This window comes from Scylla paramamosain, chromosome 9 (assembly GCF_035594125.1).
Source record: "Scylla paramamosain isolate STU-SP2022 chromosome 9, ASM3559412v1, whole genome shotgun sequence".
NCBI lineage: Eukaryota > Metazoa > Arthropoda > Malacostraca > Decapoda > Portunidae > Scylla > Scylla paramamosain.
This window is the reverse complement of record NC_087159.1, coordinates 28,692,412-28,717,241: the sequence shown is the minus strand read 5'-3', so window position 1 is coordinate 28,717,241 and position 24,830 is coordinate 28,692,412. Positions and strand designations below refer to the sequence as shown.

Genomic DNA, 24,830 nt, shown 5'->3' with positions numbered 1-24,830 from the left:
GCACGAAGGTGATGTCAAAAGTAGGGAATCAGTGACGTTGTTAGACTGTGCTTGTACCTTGCCATGCACTTACTGCCAGACTGAACCACCTCTTGGGTGGTGTGGAATAGTATACTACAGGCAGATTTTGCCTGGTAAGGGCAGAACCTGATGGGCTGTTCAGTAGTCTTCATCTTTATGTAATTGGGTGTAACTGCTTCAGAGATGAGAGAAACGTAGTGCATCTCTGCCACTACTCAATAATGTGGACAGGCCATAAGAGTGGCCGATGTTCTGTCACGGGAAGAGTTTTAGTTAAGAATGAATTATGCTTGCAACTGAATGAACAGAGTATGGGGTGTCTGTCTAAGAATGTCAATACCTTTAGAACTGCTACAATAGTTTCTATGAAGTTAGACACCCACACTTTTACTCCATCTACTTTATGGTAAGACGTGAAACTTTAGATTGAAGAAAGCAAACGTTATAATTTATTTTTTATATATAAATTTTATTAGTTGCCACCATATGTGAGGTGTAAATTGGGTATTGTCTGTTGTTTTCTTCTTAATAGTGATTCTGTAAAGACCTTGATTAAGATGAGTCACCAGTAACTATTACCACCATCGCCATCACCACCACCACCATCACTTGAGGAAGAAGAAGTGTAAGATTACAGCAACAGCCTTACAGAAAAGAAGAGGACAGTATTGGAATGTACTTGCTTGAAAATAAATATACTGAAAGAACAAAGGGAAAAAGACATTAAGTTTCGTTAACAGTAGAAAAGAAAAGAGAAGCAAAAGAAGAAGAAAGGAGATTCAAGATAATAAGAAGGAACATCCAGAGAGGAATTACCACTGTAAAGGCTACACTTTTGATCAACAACAATAAAAAATGTAGGAAAGACAGTCATTATGGGAAGTAGCGTAAAAAAACAAAAAAAGGAAACAAGAAATAGGAAGTGCCGTTACAAAGGTGATAACAGAACGAATAATCATCATCAGCAAGGGGAGACCAAAACCCAAACAATCAAGTGTCAAGAGGGTTGAGGGGAAGAGCCCTTCAAGTTAATAGGAGGAACGAGGCGTGAGATAGGAGTGGTGGAATCTGTGGTGTGACATGAGGTGTAGGGGTGAGCTGAGGTGTTTTGCAGCCACGCCACTTACTATATAGCGGCTTTTTTTTCTCTAGTATTTTACGTGTTTAATTATTTATCTTTTTAGTACAAGAGTGCAGTTCAAGCCTTGTGTTGCAGGCGCTGGTGTGGAGGATGGAGAGGTAAGTGTTGAACCTCCTTAGACATTATTTTACATTTTTTTTCTGTAACATTCTCTGTTTCTGCAATATAAGAGTAGCGCTGAGTTGCAGGCACTTGACAATTGTGTTTCCTTCGCAGGGACAGCCTTCTGCAAGATTATGAAGACACTGTGCAGAAGCAGGCTGTTCTTTTAACTCGGCAGCAGGTAAAGCATGCTTACTGTGTTGATTTTTTAGCTTACATGGGGGTCACTGTGGTCTTCACAGTGGTAGCGTCCTTGTGACAGTGATTGATGTGGTGGGTGATGTTAAGACTGTGCTGCAAATATGCTCATGCCCGGTGTGGGTACAACGTTCTTTGCTCATAAGATAAACTAGAATTTCAATTTTGAATTATGAAGCACTAGAAACTTTTTATGAGATGGTCTCTCTCTCTCTCTCTCTCTCTCTCTCTCTCTCTCTCTCTCTCTCTCTCTCTCTCTCTCTCTCTCTCTCTCTCTCTCTCTCTCTCTCTCTCTCTCATACAAAAACATAGTACCAGTTCTGTTGTAATACTTGATGCATCTCTGCAGGCCACCATAGACAGCCTGCATGAGGAAGCAGCAGAGCAGCAGCACAGAGCTGAGGTGAGCGGGAAACAGCTGCAGTCCCGGCTTGAGTCCCTCCAGCAGCAGGTGAAGGCAGCTGTTCTCCAGGATGCTGCAGAGGAAATCATCCTCTTGAAGCAAGAGCTGGAGACTTCCCTGAAGGTGACTCATTCATTACCCTCCCGTGCAGCACACTTCTAAGGCAACACTAACATAGGTGCAGGTTGATTTATGTGTGCAGGACACCAGTGGCAAGCATGTGAAGTTGGAAGAGACTTTTTTTTTTTTTTTTTTCCCAAGGGTTTTTCCTCAGCTTTTATTTTATTTCATTTGTTTATTTACTTATGTACGTCTGGGCTCCTAGGGTATTGTATAGTAGACCACAAGATTCTCCCTTTTCACCAGGACGGGGCTAAGAACATTAATGATATGAATGGCATGTGTGTGTGTATGTGTGCGAATGTGTGGTGCCTTTTCTGGGCCACCCCATATGGGATTGCTGGCCTGATATATAGTTAGGTAGATTAATTTATATTGAATGCCAGCCTTTAAAATATTAGTACATTTTTTTGTTTGAAAAGTTTTCTGACATTGTGGCATTTTGTCAGGAGAAGGAAGCCAGCCAGGCAGAGAGCCGCAGACAAGGCCTGGAGGTGCAGCGGCTCCACCAGGCACTGCTGGCATCCCAGGGCTCTCATGTGGCTTCCAAAGTTAGTATATTTTGCATTTTTATGTACTTGTTTTGCTGTGGTTTTACTAGCAATGCTTGTGCTTACTGACTTCAGTTTTATCACCTCTGTGCTGCTTGTCAATTGAAGTGAAGTGGCAAGCATGTGGTAATGTACAGCACATGTTATCTTCCTGGTGTCTCAGGAGGAAAATATTATGTAGGTTCATTAGTACTTTTGTACATACATACATATATACATATATTTACTCTTCACATTAACTATAAAAGTAATATGTGTTTACTTTTGCTGAATTGGTTTGAGTATTGCAACACAAAAGGGAAGGAAGAATATATGAAAATTTTGAAGTAGATGTTGATAAGATTTAAGAGAAAAATCCAGGAATAGATGGAGAGGCTAGACCATTCAGTAGATTAAGGCAGCTGGAATACTCTGATTTACAAGGTGTTGATATGCTCATAGATAACATTGATGGGCCTAATACTGGAGATGAGGATAACATGTTATTCTTTCCCTGTATTGCATAAAGGAGTCTGAGGAATACATGAAGGCAATAGATGCTCTGGAGGAGGAAACACAGAGGCTGAGGGCTCAGGCAGCTGCAGCGGAAGAAGAGAAGATGGTCATTCTCAAGTCAAATCGTGACCTAAAGAAGGAGGTGAGCATAAGTCCAGTAAAACATAATCTTGTACAGTCACAATAATCATCATCATCAATGTGCTGTTTCTTTCTGGGATGTTGCTTTTATTTCTCAGTCCTCTATCATTCATACAGTGCAACTGATCTCTGTAAAGTGAAGGCAGGAGTACTTTCTCTCCTCTCTCAGGGGCCAAGGGGCTGAGAGAGTGGTGTGAATGAGTGTGAATGTGAAAGTTGTGTGTCCTGTTTTGTCTAACCACTTTTTTGGTGGGAGACAGCCTTGGTATATGTATGCATATATGGTATGTATTTTCCTTTCATATAATATAAATTACAAGTAATGGTAAAATATAAACTGTACTTTTTGTTGAAGGTAGATTTTTTCAAACACCTTTGCAAAAACTTGTCTCATTGTTTTTTTCTGACAGATTGCATCTCTTGAGACTCGGCTGGACCAGGAGCACCAGGCAGCCCAGGTGCTGAAGTCACTGGTGGAGGAGAAGGAGGCCAGTGCACGGGAGGTTAGCAACTCCTTCAATGGCCTCAATAAAAAGTTTGTGGAGCAGAGTGAGGATCTTCGTCTGCTCCTGGCACAAGTTCAAAGCCTGAAGGCAAATAGGGTATGTCTTTGAATTTAGAATCCATACTAGATTATTCCAAATGTAAGGCTGAAGCTGTAGGGGTATTGTGAGGTGTAAAGGTCAATTATTAATTGATAAATGTGAATAGTATAGCCTATGTAGATGTGGAGTTTTGAGCATGTTTAGTCTGTTAAAACAACAACACTCAGTATACTGTGATTTGTACTCATGCAGCTTTAATCTATCCAGGACCACTTGGCCAAGGTTTTGGTCAGTGTGAAGGAGAAACTAAAGGAGGCACAGACCCGGGTAGCTGAAAGTGTGCGCATAGCTGAGGACTCTCTTGTAGAAAAAGATGCTGCCCTTCTGCGAGAGAAGCATGCATTAAGTAAGATCATGTCAGTCACAGCGAGTGAATGTCATAGGAGACAAAATCAATAACTTGTGAAATTCTACCTTAATTCCCTTTACTTGATGCAGATGAGGTGCGTAGACTGGAGGGGACTGTGGCCTCCCTGACAGAGGAAGCTGGGAGGAGAGCTCAGGCTGAGGTGACTAAGGTGAAGCATGACTACAACACCAACATTAAGAAGATGTCACAGGAAGTGGCAAAGCTTGAGATGGTGAGATGAGGCCTTGTTCTGTATCTTTCCAGGTCTAATTTAATCTTCCAGGACACCTGTTCCAGGAAACTCCCTCAGGACGCACACACACTGAACCACTTTGTTAAGCAGACTGCAGATATTCATGACATCCTCTTCATCACTTATTTATTTATGCTAATGATGGGACTATGTGAAAGAAGGAATAGCTTAGGCTGCCTCCTTTGAGTGGGCTAGCCTGAGTTTTCATTTTTTTTTAATCATAGTGATGCTACATAGGCTTTCTGCAGATGCTAGCTTACAACTTTCTTTACCTCATTATGTGTCTCATAAGTTACAATGCTATTCCCTCGATAGAAATGTTAGAAAACAGAAGAACTTTATATATAATTTTCTACTTATTGAATCATATTATTTAACTCGTTAGTGTGAGTTGATTGGGGTGCTATTATATTCCTTCAGTCTCTGAGTGAGAAGCAGCTGGATTATGATCGTGCTCAGAGAGACCTGAAGAAGGTGATGGAGGAGGCAGAGCAACTACAGGAGGAAGTGACTCAGAGGAAGGAGCAGCATCGCCTGGAAACTCTGAATCTTCACCAGCGCATCAGCTCCCTTGAGGCACAGCTTGCCTCCCTCATGGCTGAAAGAGATAGCATGTCATCTCTTGGGCTGCAGAATGTTAAAGAGTAAGTCTTCTTACCTGTGGTCATTACCTTTGCCCCACATCACACTCTGAAGATCACCAGGTGAAGCGATCGCCTTGACTAAGCACACATTATTTAGGTTTTGAGATAGGAGTACATTCAACTCCATCGAGACATACTTTAAAATTGTGATCTCATCTTCAGCCATCATAGCCCTGAGTAAAGAAATAAGATACATTTTTATGTAAAACTTGTAAGCAAGACTTTGATTATCGGATGTATCTTATATTTGGTACTCTTAAATCACCAGTGAGAGTGTGGAATGTAAAATCAAAACTTTTCAGGATTGAAGAGCAGAGGAAGGACCTTTTGGAGAGAATTACTGAGCTGGAAGAAAGACTGAGTAAAGCAAGAAGTGAGTCTGCTAGGGCAAGGTTGGAAGGTGAGGAAGCCAAGAGGAACTTAGTTAAGGTCACCACTCAGTTAGAGAAACTACAAGAGGAGAGCAGCAGAAGCCACAAATTTCTAAAGAAACAGTTGCGGTAAGATGGAGTGACAACATATCGTGTGTACCACTTATTCTGACATTGTCTATCTCTTACTTTTACAATACAGAAACTGAAATAATCCATATTAGTAAATGAGGTAAATGTGCTAACCATTGTTCAAAGACTGAAGATGGAGGAAGTGGAGGAGCTGACATCAGGTGCTGAGGGTCGACTGGAGGCCTCGGAAAACACACACCGAGAGGCTCTGACACAGTGCTACCAGAGTGCTGCGGTCATTCAGGAAAGCTACTCCAGGTTAGAATTCCCTTCCCCTTATATTCAGTTGTGTGCAAAATAACCACACATACCATACAGTATCCTACCAAGTTTTGTGATTGCTTTCTTCTGAAAGCATAATGCTAAACTCAAGGATCATGAAACTCAGGGTATTGAAAACACTGGAAAAATGCTTATTTATTCCAGTTGCATGGCCCAGACAGTGTGTGTGTGTGTGTGTGTGTGTGTGTGTGTGTGTGTGTGTGTGTGTGTGTGTGTGTTTTGTCATCACATTCATAGCAGGATTCAGCAGTGAGGCAGTGCAGCACCATCACATCTAAAACTTTGTGTGTGTGTGTCCTTACATCTGGCATTGTGGCAGTGAAGTGCCACCACATCTAAAACTGTGTCTGAGAGTGAGTGTGAGTGTCTTGTTCTCACATCTAGTAGTATGGCAGTGCAGCACCATTGCATCTAAAATTGTGAGTGTGTGTGTGTTGTCCTTACATCTGGAGTGACTCAGCAGTGCAGCACCATCACATCTGCCACAGTAGTGAGACACCGCTTGTTCGTTTTTGTGTTTTTTCACAGTGTGGTGGTGCTGTCGCTGGCCTCTCTCTCCTTCTCTCTCACTACAAGCCAGTGTGACTGGTGTTGTGGTTAACAAGTGGTTTATCCACATAAAGAATTTTTATGTTCTGGTATGTGAACTGTACATGGAAATAAGTATGCAATGCATAGCACATACATATTTATTTTTGCTATCTGTGATGCCAGTGGTAGGAATGCATGACTCATACGTGATGAAATTGCAAAACTTGAGGAAATAATGTGTGAAAGTTTTGATAATAAAAATTTAGGACTTAGCACGAGACTTAAGGATCACAAAACTCAGATACTGTGAAACTTGACGGGTACTGTAGTGTCAAAGTTGAAAATTTACTTTGAAGGTTCTCATATCTTGCTAATTAACACCAAACTGTTATACTGTAGTTTTTTTAATCTATTTTATTTATTTATTAATTTATTTCTATTCCAATACAGGTTACAGGCTCAGATGAGGGACCAGAAGAGAGACTATGAACAGAGAGTGTCTGAGCTAAACCAGCACTTACAGGAAGCTCAGAGCCAGCAGCAGCACACGGCCCTTGCCCTGCACAGTGCCAACACAAACCTTGCTGTCAATGAGAACCTCCTGTCACAGTACAAGGCAAGGTGAGTCTGTTACTTCTGTGTATTAACACTAGTTGGCAAGTATTTTTATATTAGATGCAAGTTAACCCACTACCTTTGTCAGTATGTTTAAATATATTTTATATTTACTCTTTCCTATAAATGTAAAACTTTATTTACGGATGTTCACTTTAGAAATTTCTAAAATTTTATGTAGTACATATTATTTGCTCATATTTGTTAGATGCCATAATATATAGTTATGTAAAATCTAAGTTAAGATATTGCTTGAAGTTCAAAAAAGAATTCTTTTGATAATTTTATCAGTAATTGTAGATTTTGTGTGAATGAGTCATATTTTTAGCATTTCATTATTGTCGTGCAGAGTAGCAGAGGTGGAGGAGCGCCTTGTCACAGCGGAACGTAGATTTTTGACACTGAAGCACCACAAGTCTGACCAGGGAGGCTTCAAGACTTCATGATGGTGGCCAAGTTCATTAATGGTAAGTGTGCTTCCTCTCTCTCTTGTAGTGAGTTGAGTTGGGTGGACTGGTCATTGGTAGTGTAAAGTAACAATTTTAGAGACAGAAATATGGAGCAAGACAGCTTCTGGCTGATGCATGTTTCTTACATCACATACTCATTACATAATCATAAGTAACCAACCTGTCCATCATCTACATTTTGGATGCCTTCACTAATCTGGCCTTTGGTGATCTGATCCCCCAGACAAATTGCCTCTTAGGTTGTCTAGCTCCTGAAGTAGCTCAGCTGGGATCTGGCAGTGTTCTTGACCCATTTGTCATCCTGGTAATTCTACTGTGAGTGTGCTAGTTTGTAGTTTGCTTATTTATTTATTTATTTATTTATTTATTTATTAGTGCATGACCAGCTGTGCTAATAGTGCAGCACAGTGGTCCATGAAACTATCCCTCTCCACCAGGGGTTGATGGGGCTAAGGGTGTGAATGGTGTGTGTGTGTGTGTGTGTGTTACTTTCTCAGGGCCACCCTGTGTGGGATTGCTGTCCTGGTATATATATATATATATATATATATATATATATATATATATATATATATATATATATATATATATATATATATATATATATATATATATATATATATATATATATATTGAATTAAAGAATTTATTGTACAGCCACATCATATCACCATATTGATTATGTAATATTATACAGTACTGTGAATTGTACTGCATTTTTGCACAGTATTATTGTATTTGTATTCTTCTATAACATTATTTTCATAATAATGATGAAAATCAGCATTTCAACTTTTCTTTATCCTTGAAGTGCTAAAGAATTTAATTATGCTTTATTTATGTTAGTATACATCATATTCTTTATGTGATTTGTAAAACATGTAACTTGTAGGTCTTGCCTCAATACATTTTACTTGAATCATCGATTTGTAATAGCCAAGTATCTTCCTATTAACAAAACATGCAGGCTGAGGTATTTACCAGTTGTTTATCTAATAATGTGTATTACTCTGAAAGCTTCCCATTCTTAATATCATTTCATTCAGATATCCATCCACCATCATCCTTCATATCAATGCCCATCATCACCTTAATGCTTTGCATTTTCAGTTTTTACATATCAGTAAGTATGAGTATTTGGGTGATCTCTTTCTCCATCATCATTCGTGCATTGCTACTCTACACTCTGTTTCCTTCACTGTTTCCAGCCTTTGGAAACAATCTTAGGTGTCACTAGTACAATAACATACTGCTTGTACCCTAAAAGTGACAAATGTAATTTAGTATCTATGGGGGTAAAATAAAAAAAATATTGCACAAAGTATTTTATTAGAAAGATTATTTTGATCACAAGCTTATATGAGAAAAATATTACCTTGTATCTTAAAAGTGTGACGGATGTACAACCTGGCCAGGTCCTGCGGTAACTGTGCTAGTCACTGGCATCAAAACAGCACATAGTACTTGTCACCAGCAGGACACAGAACATCACAGAGGCATTTAATTAAATAGTGAACACCTTTTTATTTCAAGCAGAAAATATTCAGAAGCTACATTCTAATAATAATATTCTTCAGGAAGCCACCAATATGTACAATAAAAATAAAAAATAAAGCCTTTAATTTTATACAAAACAGAACAAAACAGTTTGCATGAAATCTGCCAGTACTAATCTAAGCAACCACACAGAATGAATTCCTGAGGTCATTAGTATTTTGTGGTGATCAGGAAACTGAGATGGCAAGATGCCACACACTGATGACAATGGCGTAAGGCTGAGGTGGTGAGCAGAAGAGTCGCAGGGAACAACCAAACTTTGATGGTATCTGTCAGAACATCAGGCAATAACAGATGTGGATGCCTACCTTTGATCTATTGAAGTATTGCTATTATATAAAAGTATCAAGCTGTCAGTGTATCAGTTCTCTGAGTGATGGTGGATCTCTGTAACAGCAGTAAAAGTTATTCACATCTCATATTATGAAAAAGTTCCTTTACACAAAATGTCAATGACATTTACATCAACGCTCAGACAACTGAAGTGATTAATGAGATTTTGTTTGAAATGCCAAAGAACTTTCTGATGCATATGATACTTGGCCAGCATAACTTTTATATATTTCCATACAAATTTCCTTTCAGAGGGCGAATTGGTCATGTGTAACAAGAGGGTCTATAAAAATGTATGGTGTAGGAAAAATAAATACACTATGTAAACATATGTACAGTAGAGCTCTCTTGGAAAAGGCAATGCAATAGGCTTTGTATAAAGTTCATTATATGCTACACATTTGAACCTTAATTTAAGTTTTGAATGCTTTAAAACCATGTTAGTTCCATAATCATACAACAAATGTCATGCAGTGCAAATTACATTAATCTTTGCATTTGCACTGGGAAAGAAACCGTCTTTCACAGGTGAAATTAACTTTTCTCCTCTCATTCCACAAGCCTAGAGTAAGCTAATCTTCCTAAACCTTTTCTAAGATTTTAAAAGAGAATAAATTATTATGTTTAGATACCATTTGGTAAAGCAAACAAAGGTCAAATATTCTATCCAATGTTCTCAAAATCACTGATACTGTCATATTAAAAACTAGTGAATCTCCTCACTTTTTTTTTTTTATTCCCAAGTGCAAATAACAGCATAACATATTTCAGTGAAAATTAATAATATGAGAAGCATCACTGTATGACATTTATTGTTTACACCTGGATGTACCTCTTCTGTACCAAAAATTGTAGCATTTGCCAAGTAAATCTGCTTACACAGTCTGATAACTGAAGTATAATGTAGCCCTTTCTCCACTGTTCAAGTACTCTTCCAGTGAACTTACTATTCACTTCCATGCATTAGTATGATTTCAAGTTATGATTCCAAAGTTAATAATTAAAACCACACATAATTCTACTCCTATTCTCTCTCTCTCTCTCTCACACACACACACACACACACACACACACACACACACACACACATACACACACAGATCTTTCTAGTATCAGTATCAATCTCTTCATGAAGCTCCTGCAGCACTGTCCATCACTAGCTTTACAGGGCTTGCTTCATTAACAATAAGTGCAAGGATGGGGACTTGGTTACTTCAGCAAAACTAACACCTTATTTGAAATTTGCCAATTTTGTTATAAAAAATATAAAATGTAAAGATCAATATGCCACAATTTTTGGTACCTATCCTTTGTAACACTTCCACAAATACAGTATAACCTGCATTATTCATATCATGTTAGTACTTCCTAAACTATCTGGCATTGCATATATTTATATATGAATATATATGTCATTTTACTGTATGAACACATAATGTTACATTTAGTACATAAAACTGAGTGTGAATATATAAATTCAAAGTCCCATCACTATGACATGGCAAATCTTATTAAACATTGGAATTATTTGATTTTTAAGCAGGATATTATTGATTGTAACACTGAATATAAGGAAAACAACAAGGCAGCTGCCATTCATATGCTTTTTGGAGAAGAAAGTTACCATACTGAATCCCAATTATACTTTTGATGAGCTATGCCAGATAGCTCAACAAAATTAGCTATAACTACATGAATAGCAGGCCAGTAGAATATGACTGATGTGTTCACCTTTTTGTAAGTAATTTAGTTGCCAAACAACCTCATGCATTTTTGCATACAAAAATGATAAAAAAAATGTAATTTTCCCATCTTCTGAAAGTTAATTAACAGTTATTGTACATGTGAAAACACTCTAGTGTTTAAGTATCTATGATTTTGCTCATACCAAGCTGCCAGCATGCTGTGTAACAAGTCTTCCCATGTGCTGAAAACACACTCACATCTTTTAAATCTCAAGGTCACTCTTTTATAGCACAAGTATAAATTAATATATTACACACACTCTGCTAATTAAAACCCACCACTGAGTGTAAACTAGAAAACTGAGTTAAGCGTCTTCCAGAAGGCTGAACTACAAGGTGCCACTCCAATACTAGGTGTAATTCAGCAGCAATTTGTTGATGTGTTCATGTTCTCGGTCACACCGTTCCATCAACTCTTGGATTCTCTTCACTAGTGCTTTCCGTCGCTGCCTGGCACGAACATCTGTTTCCTGTTGCAGAAAATAAATGCTACCTTATTTTGTAAATCAGTGCTTAAAACTATTCATACATTCACTGGCTTAGTATTTTACTCTGTAGAAATGGAACTTCAAGTATTCCTGCATAATTTATCTCCTTGGAACTCACCTGGAAATCAATACCATCCAACTGCTCCAGATGACGCATGAAGTCTTCATTAACGGCAAGGAGCTGCTTCCTGAGCTTAGTGAGTGCCTCCCCACACAATTGGGGATCCATGTATCCTTGTGAAATTCCTTCCACCTCTGGAATGGCATCATTGAGGCGCCGTTCTACTTTGCTGCATGATTCCTCAATCTGTCAGATAGAGCATGCAGTTAGAAGTCTTCTGCAGAATAGATGAAATTGGGGAGATGTAGTCTTATGTGTAAGAACATGATAACATGTCTTTTATGTCACTGCTTACTTTTAGGACAGCCTTAAAATTGATGCTGTTGTCCTCATGTTCATGCTTCTTGCCTAGCACCATCAACTTGGCGCCGGGACCCACACCACATGATGCCAGAGTTGCCTCGCCCCGGGACAGGGTCTTCCCTCGGTGAATGATTTTCTGGCTGTTGTGGAGCACATCAGTCAATTCCTCAATCTGAAAGACAATAATCAAATTTCATTGCTGATAATTGGTAATAAATGTGAGGTTTGAAATTCTACTTTGACATCTCATATGAAGAAAAAACATGATCTGGGAATACTACATTTTTTCTTTGAAATCATCAATCGATAATAATAAGAAATTAATGATTAGTCTTTACTACTATAACCATTTCAGACTTGCAAGCTTCTTCTTAAGAGCACCAATGATAGGATGGTTCACTGGCAGGATGAGTGACAATAACAAGTATTGGCCATTTACAAGCCACTTGAGGTTGCTTTTCCTTTAGTGCACATTAGATAATCAACCCACACTGTAATTAAGTATAGAGGGTAACCTGATCTTTTCTGGTAAACTCTGGAACCCGCTGCCTGCTTCTGTATTTCCTCCTTCCTATGGCTTGAATGCTTTCAAGAGGAAGGTTTCAAGACATCCTTCAATTTTGGATGATCCTTTTTAACCTCTCTTTAGGGACTGGCACTCTGAGTGGTCCCTTCTTTTCACACTTTTTTGTTTCTCTTGGCCAGTTCCCCTCTTCCCCTCTTACGTACCTACAACAGAGAGAGAGAGAGAGAGAGAGAGAGAGAGAGAGAGAGAGAGAGAGAGAGAGAGAGAGAGAGAGAGAGAGAGAGAGAGAGAGAGAGAGAGAGAGAGAGAGAGAGAGAGAGAGAGAGAGAGAGAGAGAGAGAGAGAGAGAGAGAGAGAGAGAGAGAGAGAGAGAGAGAGAGAGAGAGAGAGAGAGAGAGAGAGAGAGAGAGAGAGAGAGAGAGAGAGAGAGAGAAACTGACTGACCGTTCTAGACAGCTCCTCCAAGGTCAAGGTGCCCTTCACCAGCACATCGTGTCGGGAGGTGCCGTGGCACAGCGTAATGCTGTACTCCTCGTCACCCATCCTTGATGCACTTGACTTAAATAACCTCCTAGAAAGAAATGTTGCTATATTACTAAATGAAGCAGGAAGAATGTGTTATTCTGTTCTTACACTTTTTTCCTACTTTTTGAAGTTTGTATCAAACTTTCAATGCAGGAGACAGCAGTATCTGGAGAGCTGTGATTCCATGATGTGTTACTTTTCTGCGGTGACGAAATTCTCTGCTGCATAACATATTTTTATTCATCAGTATTATGTAAAAAAAATAAACAATTATAGAACTTGAATGTTTCATAAAATGCAATATCACCAGTATTTCATTATCAGAACTTTAAATATATGGACATATAGTATGAATTATAGTATAAACCAGTGTATCATGCACATTTCTACAGTAGGACTACAGAGTGTCCCAAGAAGATACCTTGTCATAAGAACACACCTTTGTCTCAAACAAACAAGTATCCTGAGTCCAGGGGAAGAAAGAGATTGCCTTCTAATATGATTATCCAATACCTGTGCCAAGGCTATATTCAAACTGCACCTTGGCTTACAGAGATTAGGTTAGGTAAGGTTTGGTTGGGTCACTCATAGGGATCAATACAACCTTGCCTGACCTACCCTAACCTTGGTAAGTCGTGGGTTGGGCCACTACACTGATGCAGCACTCACAGCCATCTGAAACTGACATGCTGGAATGAACATCAGACACACGTTCACCTGACAACTCATAGTTAGGTACTCCCAGATTTTGTGTTAGGTTGGTATAACCGTTTTCTTTTCTGTCATGTTATGATTCACTCTATAAGCATTTCAGTGGTGCTTTAGCTAAAGACTCACATTATAATTCAACAGACCATGATGGTGAACAAATACAGTAAAATCTTGTATAGTTCAAAAAATAAAATAGAAGAGTAATTAAAAAAATCCACACCAGTGAATTTAGTGCTAGCAAGTATAACAGCTGAGTACATTTCAAAGTAGAAATGTAACTCAGTTTAGTTTTCTATTATAAAGTAATGTTAATATTAAAATATCAATAAGAAGCAAACACAAAAAAAAAAAAAAAAAAAACAGTCTGACTTATTTTAAATCAAGGAGTAAATAAATAATATATTTAATCATAGAAAGTTATCATCAAACAAAAAACAAGTCTGAAATATGAATAATGAGAATCAAATCAGCAATATGAAATAGCTCCTAGTGATATTTGATCATTAAAAGTGCCAACAGCACTACCACTGTGGTTTTAACAAATGACAGCAACAGAAAGGAGCATAAGAAACAAACTATTAGACAAAAAAAAATATATGTGACAAAAATAAAAGTAAAATTTAAAGCAACATTATTTCCTTGACATTATCATAAATCAATGTACTTTTTGTAGATTTGTCTTTTCCACACATGCAAAATAGTATCCAACTAAGGAAAAAGAGTGCAATGAACTAAATGAACAAAAATGTATGTTGTTTTTAGTGAAATTGTAAAACTTGACTCTATACAAATCAGTGTTAGTCACATTATGCTAATAACCCACAGCTGCTCAGACATCGGCTCACATTTCTTTATTCATGCTGGCTTCAAGTGTTATGTGTACTTTTATTTGTATGGCAGCATCTTACTTTTTTCCAATGTGACAACATAACCATCTTCCTAGTACTTTCTAAGTGACTAGTGAGTTGGCTACCACACCTATCACCTTGGGTAATGTGTGATTACTAAGCTGGCCAGTATCCTTCACCCACCATTTGTTACCTCCTGTGAGACTAGGTTGACACTGTTCACTATTTCTGGCTGTTGGATAAAGCATTGCCACTCCTGATCAGCAGGTTATGTTTGCTTATTTGTATCTGCCGGTTAAGAGAGTGGATGTGTTTTTTTTTTTTTTTTTTAACTGTCTTGGCATCTGCTAAGAAACGAACTCTCTCCATTGGAAAAAATAAATAAATAAAATAAATAAATAAATAAATAATTGGGCATATTAGTAAGGGAATACTCGCATTTTCAGTATTCTTATCCATACCTTTACCAGATGGGCTGCTATACACAGATTTATTACAACACATCTTCTCCGAGTCATGATTCTCATCAGTAGCAATAGGTTTCAAAATGACTGGCAACTCTAAAGGTGGTATCAGTTACATGACCCAAGCATATCCAACGTTACAAATTGTGCTAAAGGAGTCTTACGTTGCATAAACATATAATACCGGGGCACTATACTCTCTTTGAAAGGGTGAGGCGGACGTGGGAGGGCAGAGAGGACACCTGCACTGAGGCACTTACTGAGGCGCCGCTCCTGCAGTGGTGGTGAGAAGGAGAGTTCACACAGGGACTGGAACACCGTGAAAGACAGCATGACGAGTAAATCAAAGAGGAACTTACCCAAAGAGCCACATACAGATGGGACAAGAGTTAGAAGGCTTCCCAGAACAAGTGGGAGTGCGGTACTCGGCGCGCGGTGTAAACAATATCCACTAGCCGAGTACCGCACCACACACACACACACACACACACACACACAAAAAAAGAATGTAAGAGAAAAAAATAAGAATACTATTGTTACTGAAGGTAAATGATTATATATTAGTAAAGTATGTACAAGGTAATTATCTGTGAAATAAAGTAAAGAAAAGAAGAAAAAAAGTATGCAGGAATAACAGGAAGACTAATAATATTTTCTTTACAGTATATATATCATGATATACATGGCTTTAAAACTAATAAGATAAATTAAGGATATTTTCTATAGCAGTTAAAAAAAATGGGAATGCACAAGATAGCGAGCCAAAATGGGAAGTGGGCCGAATACCGCGTTATTATCAGCGCGGGCTCAGCTGTTCAGTGTGCTCGTGGTAAACATTACAATTTCTCTTTCAATTGGCAAGTATAGCATTTATTTCACGTAGTACAGACCGACACATAACCTCCCGAGGGTGCATAGCTTTTCTGACGGACATTTATCTTCGTTTTAACATTACTTTTAGTCATTATATGCATTGCTAAGAGTTCCCGGCATTTTTGTCTGTCAGTGTGAGCAGAACGTAATTCAGGACACAGTTATGTTGGGTATTTACGTAGTTTACTTGGTAAGATTTCACTTCTAAGGGCGTAGCTAAGGTGGGCCTCCACTGTGGTCAAGCAGTTCTGTTTCTCTGGTGGTATACAATCCAGGTATTAGAGAAGTAATCTTTGCCTGTTATCCAGACACTTGATTTCTCTTCAAGATATGCAGCCTTTTCAAATCGTTATCTAAACATCGAAGTGAAATTAATGAACTGAATGAAGCTAAAACCAACTTAATCTAGCCCGCAGATGGAAACGCAAATGCTATTTCATTATTACTATCCCAAATGTTTAGGAAAATAAAGTTTTGAAACTAATGAGATTTGTTTTATAGCAAATGTATTGACTTACTAATAAAATGCTTGCTATTTTATTTGTTTTTAGTTTAGGTTATGTGATATCCTGCGTGTTTTCAGTTTAATCAGTGAAATGTTCTGATTGTTTTTACTTTAAGCAATAAAATTCCAGGCAGTTCTGGTTTAGTTCATAAGATATTTCAACCATTTCTTGCTCTGCTCAGAATGTTTAATTTCTCTCTACTTTAGGGTGCAAGATATTTTGACTATTTTTAAGTTAAAGCCATGAGATGTTTCAGCCACTTTCAATATTTCCCTTCAGACCCTCTGTCTTTCAACCATGAGTCGACGGCAAACTCCAAATGAGTTTCTGCAGCAGATTATTGGACGGCCTGTTGTTGTCAAGCTGAACTCAGGTGTTGACTACAGAGGTATGTTGAACTGGTATTTGTTTTTACGGGAAAGGTGTAATGAATTTTACTTGCGTAAAGAGTGTTTGGGTTGCTTTTAGGTAAATGTATTGCTTGCATATTCTTTTTTTATTTGTGCTCCCCAAGGTATGTATTTTTAACATGAACTATATTTATTGGGCTACTGTGATATTCCTGGAAAAATTATGCCTATACAGTAAAATTAAGTTATTGATCTAATTAAAAAAATACTTGTGGATTTTTATGGTTAGTTATTGGATGAAAAAAATAGAACTGAGAAAATCAAGAATAATATCAGCCTTAACTTCTGAATGGATCTAGCTGAAATGTTTGGTGAAGTGGGCTTTTTCCCTGAGTTTTGACAGCAATGGCATGGCAGACAGTCATGGATGCGTGGATGCTTGTTGATTTTTAGAACTCCACTACCCATGCAACAATTGAAGTATTCAAGTCTTGGGAGGGGATGTTGGAGATCAGTGATACAGCACATTCATTTCAATCCATTTTTAAGTCATTTGGCCTTGTGGGCTTAGAGTTTGTAGGAAGATGTAAGGGTTCCCTTCAGTTGTAGTGACCATGCAGGGTTTCACTACATCATTATGTTGACCTTGAAATTCTTCTCAAAGGAGGGAGGAGAAATAAAACATCACCCACTGAAGATGACTTTGAGGACCATAACTTTGGATGGGAATTTTATATCATGACCCTGGCCAGAAGAGATTGTCTTGGACCACAAAAGTGGGAGACACTCATAAGCCATCCATTTCTGTAAGAGAATATATGAACATTATACCAGATAGTGAAGATCATAATTAAAATCTCACAAAGGTGTTGCTCTCAGGATAGCTGACTGTATGGTGCAGTTTCACCAATTTTGTTAGATGGCTGTCTTATCATGACCTGCCTCCTCTTATGAACATAGAACATAGGAGCTGTGGTGGAGAATCTTGGGGATCATTCCCAACTTCTTAGTTATGGTATTCATTAATTTGTTCAGACCATAGTCCATTGTTGTACCTTGGCTACACTCTCAGGCATCCTTAGGGTGTCAAGGTGATGGTCATGCTTCATCCCTTTGGACAGGGTGTTATCAAGATCCTCAGCATCCTCAGTCCTGCTCTTCAATGTGTAGACTGAAGACAGAATGTGTGGAGCTAGGCACTTGTAGGGATTCTTGCAGCATTGACAGCTAACTGCTCTGATTCCTTTTTAGTTTTTGCTTCAAACTCTCAATCTTCATTTATTCACTTTCACAACATCGCTGAAAGGACTGACATTCAGGTGATATCGCATATTTGTTTCATACTGAAACCTTGTCGTTGCCTTTATCACTTTACTTTATATATATATATATATATATATATATATATATATATATATATATATATATATATATATATATATATATATATATATATATATATATATATATATATATATATATATATATATGGTATACCTTTCAATCTTCCTGAAGTACACATATATATTCAGCATCTAGCCACACCTCTTTCCATCCATTTAATTAACCTGAAACACATCCCACTTTGCATTCTATTCAGTTCTATTGTATGGTCTTTTCTCCCATGCCATAAATGTAGTATGAATACATATACTGATTTCTACTTACCTTCATTTTGTCACTCACCCAGATTCAGCTACAACCTTTATAATGTTGATGTTCTGCATCCTCACTGATTTTGTAATTTCTCTTCTTACGTCTTTCATTTTTATTACTAACATTATAAGTACATATTCAGGGATTTATTTTTTCAAATTTATCCTCATATAATTAACTTAATTCTCATTCTCTTTTCATTGTAGACTTAGAGATCATTCTGACAGTTTTTCCCAAGTTTGAAAGCAGTGGTTACTACAATGTACCTTGAATGTGGTGATATTAAGAAAATTAGTCATAGAGTACTATGATGAAAGAAAATAGAAGTTGAAAAGTGGTGTCTTGTATTGCACAAGGCTTAATTAGCATTTCCTCCCAGGTGTTCTTGCGTGTCTTGACGGCTACATGAACATTGCGCTGGAACAGAGTGAGGAGTACCTGAATGGGCAGCTCAAGAACAAATATGGAGATGCCTTCATCAGAGGAAACAATGTCCTCTACATATCCACTCAGAAAAGAAGAGGATAATCAGATAATCATCATTTTCTACTCATAGATAATTAAGTTCTAATGTCTGATTATGCTGCCTGTATGTTTTACAGGATATATTGCTTAAGGCTTGCACTTACATTTAAGTTTCTTACCAAGCATGAAAAGTGTTTCCTTAAATTTTAACAGGAAACATTTGTATGTGGGTATTTGATTTGTAATCTTTGGCTGGATAATATTAAGCATCACAAAATGGAAAAAAAATGTGATACTTTTGGCAAACATGATATTTTCATAAGATTGGATGAGAGCTCTTTTGAAATGTGTTGTATTTCTTTTTGTGAAATACAAAGGAATGCATGACACTCATGCAGTGCGGGAATAAAATGCTATGAATATTAATGCTTTATATTACTTCCTGTTTCTGGTAACAATTTGCTTGGCTCAGTGATAGCAGTAGACTTAAAAGAAGTATGGTATGATTACCTTTTGTTTGCAGCTCTTGCAGTGTAACTGATTGCATCATTGTCATCATCAGCCCACATGATGCACTGCTGGATAAAGGCCTGCCATCACTGGTGATATGTTATGCCACACTGGCTAAGGGCAACCTGGTGGAAGTCTTAAGTGTGGAAGGAGAGACAGCCCACAAGATACCCATGCCTTGCTCAGGTTTCAGTGTTTGATCTAGGCATACTACCTAGTTCTGCACTACTGGGGTGCTGTGCTTAGTGTCAATCTTCATGTGCTGCCTATTTTTTAACAGTAGTAATATTTTGCTGTATATTTGTAAGATGGCATCATCTGTCTACATTTACCAGAGCGACATCCCTTGTAGAGTCATTACTGCCACGGCTGAATTGGTGCTGATTCGGTGACCTGAGGCTGACCCTCTCAGTAAAGTTTTGAATATAAATGAGTGTCATAAATCTGTTAGGCTTCCATTGCTTTCACCTCCCATTCCTACATTGCAGACATTTTACAAGATTCTTGGATATGTCTCATTCTACACTCAAATTTCACGTGCATAAGTACCACCAGGCAGGCCCTTGGAGAGAGGGAGAAAAAATAATAATAAATAAAAGGTTCCCTTTCCTCCCTCTCCCGACGCTCCTGCCTTCTCCCCTTCTTTCCTCCATTCATCTTTTTTCTGACGCCTCAGTATGAATCCTTAGCAGGAAGCTTACGGGCCATGGTATCCACGTTGCTCGTCGGCATTGACAGAGTTGTGCGAGTCTTCTGCTCCTCTCGAAACATATTACAGCCTAATAAAGAATTGAAGCATGTTCTGAGCAGAGGTGGAAATGGTCGTGATATCTTACTTAAACGTCCTAGATTAAAATTACCACCGAGCCTGCCTGCCACCACTCAAATCTCCCAGCTTGGCTTCTCGCATACGTGGCTTAAAGTGGAGAGGGGGTGAGGTGAACGATATGGAAGTTACCCGTGCACTTGACTCAATTTAGCAAACCACAAAGGCCGGCTAAGAAAGTCTCCTGACGTACAGTAATTCAAGCACTCGCGTAACCAAAAAGACTGAAGGAGCTGTACCATATAATCTAGAGCAGTACCGCATGAAATAGCATTCATTCCTAAGGTGACTCAAGCATGCAGCGCTCTATCTCTCTTTTTTCAAGTTCCTCACTCGCTCACTCACTTAAGCGTCCTCGAATATTCACAACGTTCTCCTTTCCTTTCTCGGTAACGGAAGTTGTGGCATGAAAGAAAAAGTATATATATTAGTTAATGCCGGTATGAAATAATCAGTCACAGATGTTAGATTGCAAGCCTTGGCGTGACGAAAGGCGCCATCTGGACAACAAAGCGCAAGTCTTGGAAGAACGGCGGAGCTTTATTGTTTCTACACCCAAGTCTGCCCTTGTGTGTAGTACCAGGAAGACTTGAGACGTTCTGGTATAGTTTATGAGCTGCCAGACCAAGTGCCACACCCCTTAACGATCATAACAGGCTGCCCCGTTCCTTAATATTTAGTTGTCAGGTGGCGTGTGGTAAAAAATTCTCTTGGCCCTCATTGCTTTGAGGAAAAAAAAAAAAAAAAACGATGAAGGGCACGAAAATTAATAATGATGTAAAGAAAGACACTAAATAAATACCATACGAGCTGACCCGTTCTGTAATATTTGCCTGCCAAGTGTTGTGTGGTAAAATTCTCTTGGGTCCGCATTGCACGGACGAAAATAATAGACACTGATAGACTCGTAGAGGATGCTTGCCTTCTCGCCTTCCTGAATGTAACAAACGGAAAAAAAAAAAAAAAAAATGAGTCGATGTTACATTTGTGGATGTTTTGCTCATTTACTTCCTTGTCTAATGTATGAACAGAGCGGTTTTAACCTTTGTGACGGTAGTAGTAACAATATATGTATGCATATGTAGTACAATATATACTTCTGTACTTCTTTTGACTTACCGCTGCTTTTATGCTCTGAGTTCATTACCTTCCATTTCATTTGCTTACCACACTTCGCTTACGTTAGAAAATGTGATTATTTTCATCCATGTCCTATCTCTCTCTCTCTCTCTCTCTCTCTCTCTCTCTCTTACATATTCCTTAACTATCACTAGGGTCTCTTATGCTTACACACACACACACACACACACACACACACATATATATATATATATATATATATATATATATATATATATATATATATATATATATATATATATATATATATATATATATATATATATATATATATATATATATATATATATATATATATATATATATGTCACGCATAATGTGGATAATTGCCTAATGTGAACATTAGGCAGTGAAATTGCCTAATCTTCATATTAGGCAATTTGTTTGCACGATGTTGACAATAGGCAACTTACTTGCTTAATGTCCACTTTAGGCATGATTTTCAAATTAGGCAAGGGTATTTTGCCTAATGTGAATTGAATGACAAACCAGTGTCTACAGTTTTGTTCGAATGTTGTTCGAAACTTTGGGTCTGTTATAGTTAGGTTAGGTTAGGTTAGGTTAGGTTAGGTTAGGTTAGGTTAGGTTAGGTTAGGTTAGGTTAGGTTAGGTTATTATTAGAACAAAATTTACACCAGCTGACCTAAGTGGGATCAAACAGACCCTTATAAAGTCTGAAGAGGTTCCTGATATCTGCCTATCGATGAGAACAGCAACAGCAAGAGCCACTGGTGGGCAAGGTTATACAAAGTGTCAATGTACTACTCAATGTACATCAGGAAGGTGCAGCTGCCTAAGAAAAGAAATTAAATGCAACTCGCGCTGTCACCCAGGCAGATCATGCAAAAATTTGTGATTGGACTCAACTGAACCCTGAGATCGATTGACCTATTTTACTTATACTAATATTGCATTAATTAATTATGTTTTCCTTATTCACATTGGGCAAAATTGAGCTGCATAATTTGAACAATAGGCATTTTTTGCCTAATGTTAACAATTTGTAAACTTTACGCAACCTACTTGCTTGATGTACACATTAGGCAATTTTCTGCCTAATGTTCACATTAGGCAATTGTCCACATTATGCGTAACATATATATATATATATATATTCTTTTCTTTTCTTTCATGTATAATTAATAGAAGTCAACCTTTCTACATAATTTTGATTCTTTTCCTTCATATGATGAGAAGAAGCGACGACTAGAACGGTAATAATGACGATAGTATTGATGATGATGCGTTTCCCCATGTATCGATGAATGCTAGGAAGGGTGAGCCTGCTAATGACCACCTAACACACCCTTCACGCATTTCTCCCACACCGTTCATTAAAAAGTAGTACTGTAATATGGGCGGCTGCAAAGGGAACGGGGATGGGATGAGGGAGCGTGGGGAGGTAGAGGAGGAAGGAGGAAGAACAGCAGGGAGTAGGAGCGGTGGGATGGGAACAGCAAGCCAAGGGAAAGAGAGCGACCGCGGGTGTGTGTATATTCTAATGCACTTTGATAACGCAAACAAGGGCAGCGTGTGTGTGAGAGAGAAGGGTAACGGCGGCCAGGTACAAAAGGCGTGTGTTAATTAGCAGGTGTGGTCTGGTGAGTTATGGCAGAGTTGCGTACGTTTATGAAAGTGGTGTGCAGGTGAGAAAGGTAAAGCACACGCGTCTCTTTGATATTTATGTTCCCGGATCATCGTTTCTCTCCCGTGCGCGTGTGTGTGGAGGGATGAGAGGAGGGAGAGAAGTGTGTGTGTGTGTGTGTGTGTGTGTGTGCCAAGGAAGCCATCTCCACACACATTAGCGAACTATTTTGAGATTCAACACCAAAACAATCATTTTCTAACCTCTCCTTATACTAAAAACTCTCTCATAAACACTCCACCTGCAAAATCTAAACAAGAAGACACAAGTATAGAAGCAGACAGGTGTAATTGGGCAATCACCCCACCTACACCCCATAACCCCACGTACGTACTCCTCCCCTCCCTCCCTCCCTCCCTCCCTACCACCACACAAACACACTAATGACCACCCGTATAACTGAACCATCATAACTTACCACTGGACGTAACAAGCTGTAACTCCGTGGAGGTGAGTGGCTTAATTACTACTTGGAGCTGGAGGGGACGAGGGCAGAGAGGACGACGAGGAGGAGGAGGAGGAGGAGAAAGGGGAGAAGGATTTAAAAGTTAATATTTCATGAGCACAGCGGAATAAAAGTTCAGGACAACTGGGCACTTGGTCACAATTAGCAGCAACTCACATTCAAAGCTACGTAAATTGCATCCACCACCCCCTCCTTTACTCCCGTGGTAATTGAGTGAATGGTGAGGATCGATGGATGATGACCGTAAACTTCCTCACTCGCACAAACAAAGTACAGGAAGAATGGACACAGAAAGAGGATGAAAAAAAAAAAGAAATGAAAAAAAGGTAGCGGTAATCGACATGAAGCGTGAGGAAGGTGATTCAGTGAGGGAAATCAATCTCAGGGCGAATACACAACACTGGGATAAAAGATTCAGAAGCTACCCATGCTGGATTTAACGGCACCATAGAAAACGGAGGAGTAATATAGAGAGGTGACTAAGGTGATTCTGGCTGTCGTTAGTTGGGAGAAATGCTGTTTTTATTGTTTGCTTTTACATTGTAGAGACATGCCTATGAGAGAGAGAGAGAGAGAGAGAGAGAGAGAGAGAGAGAGAGAGAGAGAGAGAGAGAGAGAGAGGACAGTTAATGAAATGCTTAAGAGGTTTTGATGCTCCTGTTATGAAATTATATATCATAGAAACTAGAAAAAAAAAATGTGTAGTGCCACGTAAAGACGATAGTGGGGCCGTAATATCAACTCCTCTGTAACTGAAACGTATATCTCACTGACTGCTACGGTTCAGCCAAAACAAATTGGTCTGAGCAATTGGAAAGATGGTGATAGCGTAAGAAATAGTGATTAAGTATTTGAAGCATTGCAGTGTTTGCTGTCTTATCATTACTCAGTGAAATTGAATAGAGAGACGTAGGAAAGTGTGTGTGTGTGTGTGTGTGTGTGTGTGTGTGTGTGTGTGAAGGAAGATATGCAGGTGGTGGGTGTAACAAGCAGAAAACGAAGTAAAATGGAGACAAGTGATTTACTGTGGCGATCCTAACAGGGAAATCAGAGAGAAGAAAGATGTCAAAGAGTTAGTCAAAATCAAGTAACAAGTGTCATACCGTCTGTAGCAATCAGGGAATTAATACAGGCATCGTTATTGAGCAAGAACGAGAAAATATTGTTGTAGTTACTAAGTGATATATATATTTTTTATTTTTTCATTTTTTTTTTTTTTTATCATTTATACTTCGACATCTTTTTCACTCTTTCTCCTCCATCCATTCATTATCTCTCTTCCCACTAAGACATGTTTTCACTCTTCACTTTCCCCCATCCATTCACCGTCCACCCACTCCCACCCATT

General features: G+C 38.5%; 3 protein-coding genes across 6 annotated transcripts; 2 read left to right on the top strand and 1 right to left on the bottom strand.

Moving 5' to 3' along the window:
- Positions 1-969: 969 nt before the first annotated feature.
- On the top strand, positions 970-13,302 carry LOC135103825 (myosin-11-like). 3 transcript variants are annotated; one of them, XM_064010630.1, is made up of 14 exons: positions 970-1,260; positions 1,379-1,445; positions 1,812-1,988; positions 2,435-2,536; positions 3,045-3,173; positions 3,583-3,774; positions 3,985-4,123; positions 4,216-4,358; positions 4,800-5,023; positions 5,326-5,523; positions 5,653-5,784; positions 6,790-6,960; positions 7,304-7,421; positions 11,618-13,302. In XM_064010630.1, exons 1-13 carry the CDS (start codon positions 1,253-1,255, stop codon positions 7,398-7,400), a joined length of 1,779 nt encoding a protein of 592 aa, XP_063866700.1. In that variant the 5' UTR covers positions 970-1,252; the 3' UTR covers positions 7,401-7,421; positions 11,618-13,302. The 3 variants fall into 3 exon arrangements, with proteins under 3 accessions (XP_063866700.1, XP_063866699.1, XP_063866698.1); XM_064010629.1 differs by lacking the exon at positions 11,618-13,302 and adding an exon at positions 7,648-10,696; XM_064010628.1 differs by lacking the exon at positions 11,618-13,302 and having other exon boundaries at positions 7,304-10,696.
- LOC135103826 (uncharacterized) lies at positions 8,737-15,542 on the bottom strand. Its single transcript, XM_064010631.1, has 5 exons — positions 15,405-15,542; positions 12,942-13,068; positions 11,964-12,143; positions 11,666-11,854; positions 8,737-11,529 (listed from the first exon to the last, which is right to left on the bottom strand). Exons 1-5 carry the CDS (start codon positions 15,416-15,418, stop codon positions 11,410-11,412), a joined length of 630 nt encoding a protein of 209 aa, XP_063866701.1. The 5' UTR covers positions 15,419-15,542; the 3' UTR covers positions 8,737-11,409.
- A 243-nt stretch (positions 15,543-15,785) lies between these two features.
- On the top strand, positions 15,786-19,317 carry LOC135103824 (U6 snRNA-associated Sm-like protein LSm6). Of its 2 annotated transcripts, none has more exons than XM_064010626.1 (3): positions 15,786-15,874; positions 16,704-16,812; positions 18,810-19,317. In XM_064010626.1, the coding sequence occupies exons 1-3, from the start codon at positions 15,812-15,814 to the stop codon at positions 18,956-18,958; spliced, it is 321 nt and encodes a 106-aa protein (XP_063866696.1). In that variant the 5' UTR covers positions 15,786-15,811; the 3' UTR covers positions 18,959-19,317. The 2 variants fall into 2 exon arrangements, with proteins under 2 accessions (XP_063866696.1, XP_063866697.1); XM_064010627.1 differs by lacking the exon at positions 15,786-15,874 and adding an exon at positions 16,067-16,108.
- The last annotated feature ends 5,513 nt before the right edge of the window (positions 19,318-24,830 follow it).

Coding starts and splice junctions, on each gene's coding strand:
- LOC135103825 (XM_064010630.1), top strand. Junction 4,124..4,215: donor GCGAGAGAAGCATGCATTAA/GTAAGATCATGT, acceptor TACTTGATGCAG/ATGAGGTGCGTAGACTGGAG. Junction 6,961..7,303: donor CTGTCACAGTACAAGGCAAG/GTGAGTCTGTTA, acceptor ATTGTCGTGCAG/AGTAGCAGAGGTGGAGGAGC.
- LOC135103824 (XM_064010626.1), top strand. CDS start 15,812: ATGGGAAGTGGGCCGAATACCGCGTTATTATCAGCGCGGGCTCAGCTG. Junction 15,875..16,703: donor AGCTGTTCAGTGTGCTCGTG/GTAAACATTACA, acceptor ATTTCCCTTCAG/ACCCTCTGTCTTTCAACCAT. Junction 16,813..18,809: donor CTCAGGTGTTGACTACAGAG/GTATGTTGAACT, acceptor ATTTCCTCCCAG/GTGTTCTTGCGTGTCTTGAC.
- LOC135103826 (XM_064010631.1), bottom strand. Junction 12,144..12,941: donor TGGAGGAGCTGTCTAGAACG/GTCAGTCAGTTT, acceptor ATTGTCTTTCAG/ATTGAGGAATTGACTGATGT. Junction 11,530..11,665: donor TGGATGGTATTGATTTCCAG/GTGAGTTCCAAG, acceptor TTTCTGCAACAG/GAAACAGATGTTCGTGCCAG.